Raw genomic sequence first — 12074 nt, forward strand, 5'->3', positions numbered from 1 at the left:
TGGGCTGAGCGAAGGTGTTCCCCGTAACGATCGCCCAGTCTGCGTTTGGTTTCGCCGATGTATAAGAGTCCACATCTTGAACAACGGATACAGTAGATGAGGTTGGAGGAGGTGCAAGTGTACCTCTGCCTAACCTGAAAGGACTGTCGGGAACAACAGCAGAATGCTCTGAGTGGCTTCCAAATTGGAACACACTTTGATGTCAAAATAGCAGATGCCTATCTCAGTCACGTACGTGAGGAAATTTGCATGTAAGAGAAATTATAACTGCATTCACAGCATTATGAAGTAATAAAAAAATGCCAATATTCGGAGAATATTTGGAGAAGAGTCTGAGCAATGGTAGATTATTCACATCTCCATATTTGTCCTCTTCACCTGCATTATGATAAGTACATGTGTCAAGTGGAATTACTGTCACTTCAGAGAAATTTGAGAGCAGTCTGCATTTTTTATCAGAGCATTTCACAGAGAAAGTAGGATAACACTTTAAAAATATATATTTCCAGCTTCTATCTCGGTGCTACTTCTGCGGTTGGCAGCAATTATCTTTGATACTAATGGACGATGATTGTCAGAAACATGGGCGATGATTCTTTCTTTGTGACGGAGGAGAGAGTGCACAGTTTGGGTCAGGTCCTTTGCAGCAGGGCCTCTGCTAAAAGGTTTTATACCAGTGGAATAATTCCCACATTCAATACAGAAAATTGCTCACATCTCTCCCACTAGACGAGTGTGGTTCTGGGTCATGCGTTTGTCCAATGGATCCACAACACATCCATCTACCTGGTACTTAAGAGCAAGATCTTTCTTCTATTTCTTGGTAGTTATGGAGTCATAGGGAATTTATAACGCAGAAGAGGACATTTGCATGCTGTAACCATGTAGATTGGGCAAGAGATTCACAGTGTGATTCCATCTCCACAGTTTGCAGGTCACTGCTCTGCCAGTGAGCCCCTCTCCTGCCGTATGGAAACCCCCACGTTTCTGGTTCTGTCTAACCAAAGTGATGTCTGAGGAATGGTCCCGACCAGAAACGTACGGAGTGATTGCTGGTCAGCGTGGACTCGATAGGTTGCAGGGCCCGTCTCCACGCTGTGTCTCCAACCTAAGCTATAAATACCTTAAAGCAGTTTTCTCCATTCAGTTCAGTTTATTGTCACGCATACCGAGGTACAGTGAAAAGCTTTTGTTGCGTGCTAACCAGTCAGCGGAACTGATAGTAGTAGAATTAGGCCATTCGGCCCATCAAGTTTACTCCGCCATTCAATCATGACTAATCTATCTCTCCCTCCTAACCCCAATCTCCAGCCTTGTCCCAAAAACCTGTACTAATCAAGAATCTATCTATCTCTGCCCTAAAAAATATCCACTGACTTGGCCTCCACAGCCATCTGTGGTAAAGAATTCCACAGATTCACCTTGTGTTTGCAAGTGGAACCCAGTTGTATTTGTAGTGGAATTGCTGACATGCATGAAACTTCTACCCTCCTTGATGTTGAAGCCAGCGTCTATAAGGACCAAGCGTAGGTTGGGCGATCGTTTCGCCGAACACCTCCGCTCAGTCCGCAATAACCTATCTGAACTCCCGGTGGCTCAGCACTTCAACTCCCCCTCCCATTCCCAATCCAACCTCTCTGTCCTGGGTCTCCTCCATTGCCAGAGTGAGCAACAGCGGAAATTGGAGGAACAGCACCTCATATTCCGTCTGGGGACCTTGCGTCCGTATGGCATTAACATTGAATCTCCCAATTTTGCTAGCCCTTGTTGTCTCCTCCCCTTCCTTAACCCTCTAGCTGTCTCCTCCCACCCTCCCATCCGCCCGCCCTCGGGCTCCTCCTCCTCCTCCCCTTTTCCTTCTTTCTCCCCCCCCCCACCCCCCATCAGTCTGAAGAAGGGTTTCGGCCCGAAACGTCGCCTATTTCCTTCGCTCCATAGATGCTGCTGCACCCGCTGAGTTTCCCCAGCAATTTTGTGTACCTTCTATAAGGGCTGGTTTTGATTTCAAGGAGGAGGCGTTAAATGATGCACGCTCACTGATCATATCATGCCCAGATGCTTCATCACTCACTTAACATTTGTCAGAGCTGATGCAATTACACAAAATATTTGCATTTCTAACCCGTCTATTGTGTTATAATGCTGCATATAACACTTCTAAAGATTGTGCTGGAGGAAAGTTCTGTGAAATAAATCAAAGAGGGTGAAGTGTCCCATTTAACCGGGAAAGGGAGGTACTTTCATTTTGGTTGTTAAAGGAATCTGGATAAACAGCACCTCTCGTTGTGAACAGCTCCATCCAAGACCGCACAAAATTGCAGCGAATTGTGGCCACAGCCCAGCTATTGCACTGTCCCTTCTATCGACTCCATTTACACCTCACGCTGCCTCAGCAAGGCCAGCAGTATAATCAAGGATGAGTCTCACCATGGTCACTCTATCTTCTCCCCTCTCCCATCGGGCAAAGGTATAGAAGTGTGAAAACGCACATGACCTGACGACCATTTTTACCAGTCTCTGTTTTTATTCCACTCATAGAGTCATAGAGTAATACAGTGTGGAAACAGCTCTTCGGCCCAACTTGCCCACACTGGCCAACATGTCCCAGCTACACTAGTCCCACCTGCCTGCGCATGGTCCATATCCCTCCAAACCTGTCCTATCCATGTACCTGTCTAATTGTTTCTTAAACATTGGGATAGTCCCTGCCTCAACTACCTCTGGCAGCTCGTTCCATACACCCAACACCCTTTGTGTGAAAAAGTTACTCCTCGGATTCCTATTAAATCCTTTGCCCTTCACCTTGAACCTATTCCCTCAGTAAAAGAGTGGAAACAAGTTATTGTCAGCCCCAAGAGACAGCTGAGAAGAAGATTTATGGTGTGTGAATCTGTGTGTTTCTGAACGCAGCCTTTTAATAAAGTCATGATCCACGGATTTATGGAGGCTGTGGAATGATGCCTACAGGAAAGCGGCTCATGTCACCTCACCAATGGCAACGGAAAAAACAATTTAAAACTCATTAGATGTTAATAAAATTGGATTAAGCACAATATTCCTTGCAAAATTGGATGATTGCATGAAGTAATTCACCCTCCTGTAACTATTTCTTCTTTTGCCCTGATATTTTCTGTAATATATCTGATTAGACCAGGGTTTAAAGTGAAGCAACAATGACAGGAAGGAGTTACATGTTGTTGTGCCAGGTTGTTAGTGGGGTGCAGTTACTGCCTCACAGTGCCAGAGACCCGGGTTCGATCCTGACTACGGGTGCTATCTGTGCAGAGTTTGTATGTTCTTCCCATGAACTGCGTGGGTTTTCTCCGGGTGCTCCGGTTTCCTCCCACACTCAAAAAACATATAAGTTTGTAGGTTAATTGAGTTGGTAAAATTGTAAATTGTAGGATAGTGTTAGTCATATCGTCATAGAGTGATAGAGTGTGAAAACATGCCCTTCGGCCCAACTTGCCAACACCGGCCAACATGTCCCAGCTATACTAGTCCCACCTGCCCGAGTTTGTTCCATATCCCTCCAAACCTGTCCTATCCATGTACCTTTGAGTATTGGAGCAGGGAGGTTCTACTGCAGTTGTACAGGGTCTTGGTGAGACCACACCTGGAGTATTGCGTACAGTTTTGGTCTCCAAATCTGAGGAAAGACATTCTTGCCATAGAGGGAGTACAAAGAAGGTTCACCAGACTGATTCCTGGGATGTCAGGACTTTCATATGAAGAAAGACTGGATAGACTCGGCTTGTACTCGCTAGAGTTTAGAAGATTGAGGGGGGATCTTATAGAAACTTACAAAATTCTTAAGGGGTTGGACAGGCTAGATGCAGGAAGATTGTTCCTGATGTTGGGGAAATCCAGAACAAGGGGTCACAGTTTAAGGATAAGGGGGAAATCTTTTAGGACCGAGATGAGAAAAACATTTTTCACACAGAGAGTGGTGAATCTATGGAATTCTCTGCCACAGAAGGTAGTTAAGGCCAGTTCATTGGCTATATTTAAGAGGGAGTTAGATGTGGCCCTTGTGGCTAAAGGGATCAGAGGGTATGGAGAGAAGGCAGGTACAGGATACTGAGCTGGATGATCAGCCATGATCATATTGAATGGCAGTGCAGGCTCAAAGGGCCGAATGGCCTACTCCTGCACCTATTTTCTATGTTTCTATGTTTCTACCTATCTAACAGTTTCTTAAATGATGGAATAGTCCCAGCCTCAACAACCTCCTCTGGCAGCTTGTTCCATACACCCACCACCCTTTGTGTGAAAAAAGTGTGTGTGTTAGTGTGTGGGGATCGCTGGTCGGTGCGGACTTGATGGGCTGAAGGGCCTGTTTCTACCCTGTATCTCTAAACTACGCTAAGTATTTTACTCATGGAGCATGGCACATTAATTTTGATCCAGCCAACTCCACAGATCCACCAATCTCCAACCCTTCACGATATTCTAGTTTTGATTGAAGATGAGATGCTTCATCTAATCCTCTCAATAAATATGGTTCTTGAACTCTTGACATTTACTAACTATGGCAGCTAATGCTTAAACACATTCTTAAACTTTGGTAGCATTGCAACATATAATAAGACAAATATGTCCAAGCCCCAAGCATAGAGCACAGACTGTTCAGATAATTTAAAACCCAATTCATAATTACAGTTTTAGTTTTACTGTCATGCTGTTAATTATTTTTTTATGTAAATGCAAGATTATACTTAAAATTAAAATCATACTCATAAGAATGCAAACTTCCTTTATAATAAGTTCAGGAACAGCATCTCATATTTCGCTTGGGCAGCTTACAACCCGTGTTATGAATATAGATTTATCTAACTTCGTCACCCCTGCATTCTCTCTCTCTCTCCATCCCTCCCCCATACCAGCTTCAAAGTCGTCTTGTTGAGTCTCATGTTTAAGAAGGAACTGCAGATGCTGGAAAATCGAAGGTAGACAAAAATGCTGGAGAAATTCAGCGGGTGAGGCAGCATCTATGGAGCGAAGGAAATAGGCGACATTCGGGTCTGAAGAAGAGTCTCGACCCGAAACCCGCTGAGTTTCTCCAGCATTTCTGTCTACCATTGTTGAGTCTCGTTGTCTGTACTCGTTTTCACCGAGCAAACAGCTAACAATGGCCTGTTTCCTTTATCGTCGTTACTTGTTTGCGTATTTCATTCATTTTGTTCAATATCTCTCTATATCACCGTCTATTCTCTCGTTTTCCTTTCCCTTGACTCTCAGTCTGAAGAAGGGTCTCGACTCGAAACGTCACCTTCTCCAGAGATGCTGCCTGTCCCGCTGAGTCACTCCAGCTTTTTGTGTCTATGGTCAGTTAATAACCTGGCTTTCTGACACTGTATCTGAGACTAACAAGATCAATTTAATGATCAGTCGTGATCAAATGGTGGAGTAGACTTGATGCGCCGAATGTGATAATTCTGCTCCTATGACATGAACTTTGAGTACCACACCTGGATGTCCCACTTTCAAAAATTATATTTTATGAAATGTTACCATTTTTTAAAATTAAATAAATAATTCCCAAAAGCTTCAAAAATATAGTTTATCAATTTAAAAAAACGACATAGGAAGTACAATGCCATCGGTTCTCGTCTATTTTTCTCATTCATTATATCAAATCAATGTATCATCAGTCAGTCATGTTTCCTTTAAACATTAATAAACCTGCCTGAAAACGGATAGGAACAGTGGGTCAGGAATGGAGAGAAGTCTTCAACAGAAGGAGGTGCTGAGATATGAAATAGTCCTTCGATGATTGCTATGTATGGGGTTTGGATTGCGATGTTATCTGATCCAGTGGTGGGCGTGGGAGGGGTTTGGGCTGTTGGAGGTGGGCGCGCAGTTCCTGTCGTGACCGGCAGATGGGGTGGGATGCTCACTATTTATTCCTTGCAAAGCTGGAAGCTGCAGGCTACTCGCTGCACATCTGGGCAACATCAGCAGAGGCAACAGCAACAGCAACAGCTCCGGCACGTTGGTCTGCGAGCGAAGAGCGTTCATTCGGTAAGTCCAGAGGTTTTAAATACAAGGAAAGACACTGCATTTAAAACATAATGCAGATGACGGTTTACCAAGGAAAATGACAAAGTGCTGGAGTAACTCAGCGGCTCGGGCAGCATCTCCGGAGAAAATATGTTCTCCAGAGATGCTGCTTGACCCGCTGAGTTACTCCTGCACGTTGTGTATTTCCTTGGTAAACCAGCATCTGCAGTTCCTATGTTTTAAATGAGGATTCGCCCACATTGAGGCACTCCAATGTAAACACCACCGCTAACAGTGAGTAAGGGTGCGAACATGTATGCATTTGACCAATGTATTCTGAGACGTTAAGATAATATCCTAAATTCAATGTAGTTGTGTGTTCTAGGTGGGATGAGGCGTGAGGATCGCGACTGGCAGCGTGCATGCAATAATGAATACAAACCTATGTATAAATGATGTACAAGTCCATCAAAATGCCATCGCACAACATTCTAACATCGACAATGGACACGTTCTGACATTGACCATCTAATTCCGTTTGTTTTATTTCATGAACTCAAATCTTGTCAAACATCTGGTTAAAATTAAATTAAAAGTGAAAGCTTGACGCGGGTTTCGTCGGGAACTGGGGCTGATCTGAAAATGAGATGGAAGGAACTGCAGACGCTGGTTTTCGCCGAAGTTGGACACAAAATGCTGGAGGAACTCAGCGGGTCAGGCAGCATCTCTGCCCATTCCATCTCTCCAGATATGCCGCCTGTCCCGCTGAGTTACTCCAACATTTTGTGTCTATCAATGCAGCAGGTCAGGGAGCTGCTGAGGAAAAACTTGAAATGTTAACACAAGGAACTGCAGATGTTGGAATCTCGAAGCCAAAGAGAGAACGGGGGGGGGGGGGGCTATTAATGCGAATGGGAAAAATCAGACAGTAACTGTTTCCCTTTTCATGGCAACATATACATATACCAGTCTCTCCCCTTGTCTGTGGAATTCTCTGCCTCAGAGGGCAGGTTCTCTGGATGCTTTCAAGAGAGAGCTAGATAGGGCTCTTAAAAATAGCGGGGTCGGGGGATATGGGGAGAAGGCAGGAACGGGGTACTGATTGGAGATGATCAGCCATGATCACATTGAATGGCGGTGCTGGCTCGAAGGGCCAAATGGCCTACACCTATTGTCTATTGTCTATTGTAACTATGCTCTTTGGAAAATACTTCTGAGATTGATACATTGACTGCTGTTTCTTTTTCTCTAGGAGTCAAGAAAGGAATTTCATCTGAACTAGGACATCAACAGGATCTTGTGGGTCCCAGATAGAGAGCCATTGATGTAGGCAGGAGCAAATAAGTATCAGTGGAGGACAGAGAACCCAATCTACACGGGAAAGGCTGATTATATCTACCCCATTTACACTAGGCAAGTGTACAGGCACTATAGAACGAGTTACTATTAAGGACTTCCCTGCAATCCAGTAGTTAGAGGGCAGAATACTAAGACTGGTCAGACATATATAAATTCAAAGGATCAGTTGCCTCAGGTAAAGCCATTAAAGCAGGTGTGATCAATCGAGGGTTGTGAAGGAGACGGGGTGAGGGAGGGAGGGGGGTAAGGGGGGGGGGGGGGGGGTGCTGCGGCCAGGAGGGGGTGGTGGTGGGCAGGGGGGGGAGGGGGGGGTTAGGATGCTGTCCACAGCCATGGATAGCTGGGATGTTTCTCCCACCAACAGCACGGCCTACCAGGTTGCTCTCGCAGACAGCAGCAACAACTACTCCCAGTTCACGGGTCTGGAGCTGATCCAGGCCTACAAGCCTCTGATTGTGCCGTGCTACGCGCTGGTGGTCTTTATCGGCATCTTCGGCAACTATCTGCTGCTTTACGTCATCTGCAAGACCAGGAAGATGCACAACACCACTAACTTTTTCATCGGCAACCTGGCCTTCTCCGACATGCTGATGTGCACCATCTGTGTGCCCTTCACTCTGGCCTATGCCTTCCACCCCCAGGGCTGGGTCTTCGGCAAGTTCATGTGCTACTTTGTCTTCCTGATGCAGCCCGTTACAGTCTATGTGTCCGTCTTCACCCTGACAGCCATCGCCGTCGACAGGTAATCACTGGCTGGAGATTCCTCCTTTGTTTGTCCTGTGTATCTCTACAGGAAAGTAGCAGATCCGTGCATAGACACAGAGTGCTGGAGTAACTCAGCGGATTACGGATTGTGGATGATCAGCCATGATCACAATGAATGGTGGTGCTGGCTCGAAGTGCCAAATAGCTTCCTCCTGCACCTATTTTTCATGTTTGTATGTTTCTATGTATGGGTGATTGTTGGTAAGCATGGACTTTGTGGGCCGAAGGGCCTGTTTTCACATTGTATCTCTCAACTAAAGAACAGTCATGATTTTATTAAATGTTGGTCCAAGCTTAAAACCTCATTGGTCCACTGCTCCTCTCAATTCATTTGTGTACTCTTAACAAAAAGTGTTTTACAGAGATAATGTTCCTGCACATACTGTACTGAATAAGATGAATGAAGCTTTGAATTCCATGCATTGTGAAATTCTGCAGCATTCAACAGAATTCCCTGATGCATCTCTCTGAGCAGCGATGTGACGTCTAATTCTCAGCTCCTTGGTGTACTCTCAACATCAAACAAAAGAAGGAGCTCTTAGTGCAATGATTTTGAAAGCTCTTAGAGTCCAATTGACTATAGTTCTGTTGGCTTCGGCTGCTGTAGAGAAAATGGGATTTCATCTGGAGTAGCCAGAAGTTATTCTCAGCAGCCCCAGTGGTCCATACACTTTTAATCAAGGGGTCCGCAACCCCTTTAATCACACGTCTTAGACGGGACGTCTTGGTCAGCACCAACTGTGCCCATATTATCTGTTTTATTTATTTTATTGTTTAGTTTAGGGATACAGCACGGAAAGAGGCCCTTCGGCCCACCGGGTCCGCGCCGACCAGCGATCCCCACACATTAACACTATCCTGCACACACTAGGGACAATTTTTACATTTACCAAGCCAATTAACCCCCAAACCTGTACGTCTTTGGAGTTGGGCCATGGGGCCTCTCCATGTCATATGACTCTAGACTGAGATGTTGACTAGTCTTACTAACCTCATCAGGTTATATTTCCCCCTCGGGTATTCATCCCTTCCCCTATTTAAGAATCATCGTGTATCTACATTTTCTCATCTTTCAGGCAGCAAATTCCAAGTCGCTGCAACTCTGTGTGTGGAAATTCGCTCCTCTCATCATGCACGTTTGTTTGTACCAGGTGATGTCAAGTTATTGTGTAGGAAGGAACTGCAGATGCTGTTTTCAACCGAAGATAGATGCAAAATGCTGGAGTAACTCAGCGGGACAAGCAGCAGCTCTGGAGAAAAGGATTGGGTGACATTTCGGGTTGAGACCCCATTCCTTCTCTCCAGGGATGCTGCCTGCTCGCTGAGTTACTCCAACATTTGTGTCTGGCGTCCAGTTACCAGTCTTACTGCCAATGGACACCACATCTCCTCATTTACTCTGTCCAAATCCTTAATTCGATGAAGTTCCCATTTCATTTTTTGTGCAATTTCCACAAGCTTCAGAAACCTTTAATTTTAAATATTCAGCATCTTCCTGTCTGGTATCAGACTTCTGAACGGCCTGAAGAACGGTCCTGACCCGAATCATCACCCATTCACGTTCACCAGAATGGCTGCCTGATCTGCCGAGTTAATCCAGCATTTTGTGTTCATTTTCGTGGTTAATAAGGTTGGAAAAGTCATTACATCTGACACCCATTTGTCTCCTTTTCACCTCTACCCTTGTCACCTACTTCACCCAACTGCCAATTAAACCCCGCTCACCTGCGTCCAGCTATCACTTGCCAGACTTTGCCCCGGCTCCATATCTCTCATCCAGCTTTCTCCCCCTAACTCCAATCAGTCTGAACAAGGGTCCTGACCAAAATCGCCACCTATCCATGTTCTCCAGAGATGCTGCCTGACCCGCTGAGTTACTCCAGCACTCTGTGAAACGTCACCTATCCATGTTCTCCACAGATGCTGCCTGACCCGCTGAGTTACTCCAGCACTCTGTGAAACGTCACCTATCCATGTTCTCCACAGATGCTGCCTGACCCGCTGAGTTACTCCAGCACTCTGTGAAACGTCACCTATCTATGTTCTCCACAGATGCTGCCTGACCCGCTGAGTTACTCCAGCACTCTGTGAAACGTCACCTATCCATGTTCTCCACAGATGCTGCCTGACCCGCTGAGTTATGGTGCAGCAGCATCTATGGAGCGAAGGAAATAGGCAACGTTTCGGGCCGAAATCCTTCTGGAAATAGGCAACGTTTCGGGCCGAAACCCTTACGGGTTTCGACCCAAAACGTTGCCTATTTCCTTAGCGCCATAGATGCTGCCTGACCCACTGAGTTACTCCAGCACTCTGTGAAACGTCACCTATCCATGTTCTCCACAGATGCTGCCTGACCCACTGAGTTACTCCAGCACTTTGTGGCTTTTTTCAGAACGGTCCTTCCATAAGATGGGGTACAGTCCCGATTTCCCAATCTAACTATTATTTTGTTAGTTTCCTCGTTTTGTTTATTGTCACATGCACCGAGGTACAGTGAAAAGCTTTTGTTGCGTGCTAACCAGTCAGCGGAAAGACAATACATTATTACAATCGAGCCATTTACAGGATAAAGGGAATAACGTGAAAAGCATTTAGGGCAAATGTACAAACTCCGTATGGACAGCACCCATAGACAGGGTTGATCCTGGAGTATTTGGTGCTGAGAGGTAGCGGGTTCTGTCAGCTGAGGTTGGTGCGCTGGTCATCAAGTTTGTCTGTCGTTGTTGAGGGCGGCGTCAGGCGAGGACGGGCCACGTGGGAGCTGGAGGACGCGTGGCCAGGAACAAATAGGACCCAGCGTGGAATACGTTGTAACATTGTTGGCGCCCTTTATGTAGCGACTCTTTGCATACCTTGTGTCACATGTGACAACGTATTCATTCATTCATTCATTCATTCATTCATTCATTCATTCATTCATTCATTCATTCATGCATTCACTGTGCTGCCCAATCTATTCACCTGTCAACCTCCCAACATGTTCAGGTGGATTAGAAGCAGGTAGTTTGAGTCAGGTGTCTATAGAGGGATGAAGAGGAATTGTGTTACGATGTGTTAAACGCTCCTCTCGTTTGCTCCAACAGGTATTACGCCACGGTCCACCCGCTGAAGAAGCGACTGTCGATCGGGAGCTGCACCTACATCCTGGCTGGACTCTGGCTCATGTCGTGTGCCTTGGCCGCCCCCGCCTTTGCTCACACTTACCACATCGAGTTCCAGGACCAGGAGCTGACCATCTGTGAGGAGTTCTGGGTGAGGGAGGAGAAGGAACACTTGGCCTACGCCTACAGCACGCTGATCATCACCTACATCCTCCCGCTCTCCGCCGTCTCCCTGTCCTATCTCCGCATCACCCTCAAGCTGAAGAACCGTGTGGTCCCGGGCAACGGCACCCACAGCCAGGAGCGCTGGGAGAAGGTGAAGCGCAAGAAGATCTTCCGCCTCTTGGTGCTGGTGGTGACGGTGTTCGGCGCTTGCTGGCTCCCTCTCAATGTCTTCAACATCATCCGTGACATAGACATCAGCCTGATCAACAAGGACTACTTCAACCTCATCCAACTGCTGTGTCACTGTTCGGCCATGACCTCCGCCTGCTGCAACCCCTTCCTCTACGCTTGGCTCCACGACCGATTCAGGGCAGAGCTGAAGAAGATGTTCGCTTGCAAGAAGAAGATCGTTCCCACTAGCAACTGCATCGCGGTGAGCGTCGTCCTATGAGGCAGCCGATGGGACTTCTCAATCTCCCCCCCTCCTTGCTGGCGTGACCTCAGTAGTCAGATGTCCGTCCCCACCACCCCGTCCCCCGTCCCCCAATCTGACTGGGTGTTGGACAACTCTTGGTCAATGTGCAGACTTGTCCACCTCACCATCGCATTGTTGGATCCTCTCAGCCGTCGGCAATGCTTGAAATACTCGCTGCTTCAAGGGCAGCACAGTGGCACAGCACG

General features: G+C 46.5%; 1 protein-coding gene across 1 annotated transcript; it reads left to right on the top strand.

Annotated features, from left to right (window-relative positions):
- The first annotated feature begins 7694 nt into the window (after positions 1–7694).
- LOC116967327 (prolactin-releasing peptide receptor-like) lies at positions 7695–11857 on the top strand. Its single transcript, XM_033013829.1, has 2 exons — positions 7695–8104; positions 11211–11857. Exons 1-2 carry the CDS (start codon positions 7695–7697, stop codon positions 11842–11844), a joined length of 1044 nt encoding a protein of 347 aa, XP_032869720.1. The 3' UTR covers positions 11845–11857.
- The last annotated feature ends 217 nt before the right edge of the window (positions 11858–12074 follow it).

Source organism: Amblyraja radiata, chromosome 39 (genome assembly GCF_010909765.2).
Source record: "Amblyraja radiata isolate CabotCenter1 chromosome 39, sAmbRad1.1.pri, whole genome shotgun sequence".
NCBI lineage: Eukaryota > Metazoa > Chordata > Chondrichthyes > Rajiformes > Rajidae > Amblyraja > Amblyraja radiata.

Coding starts and splice junctions, on each gene's coding strand:
- LOC116967327 (XM_033013829.1), top strand. CDS start 7,695: ATGGATAGCTGGGATGTTTCTCCCACCAACAGCACGGCCTACCAGGTT. Junction 8,105..11,210: donor ACAGCCATCGCCGTCGACAG/GTAATCACTGGC, acceptor TTGCTCCAACAG/GTATTACGCCACGGTCCACC.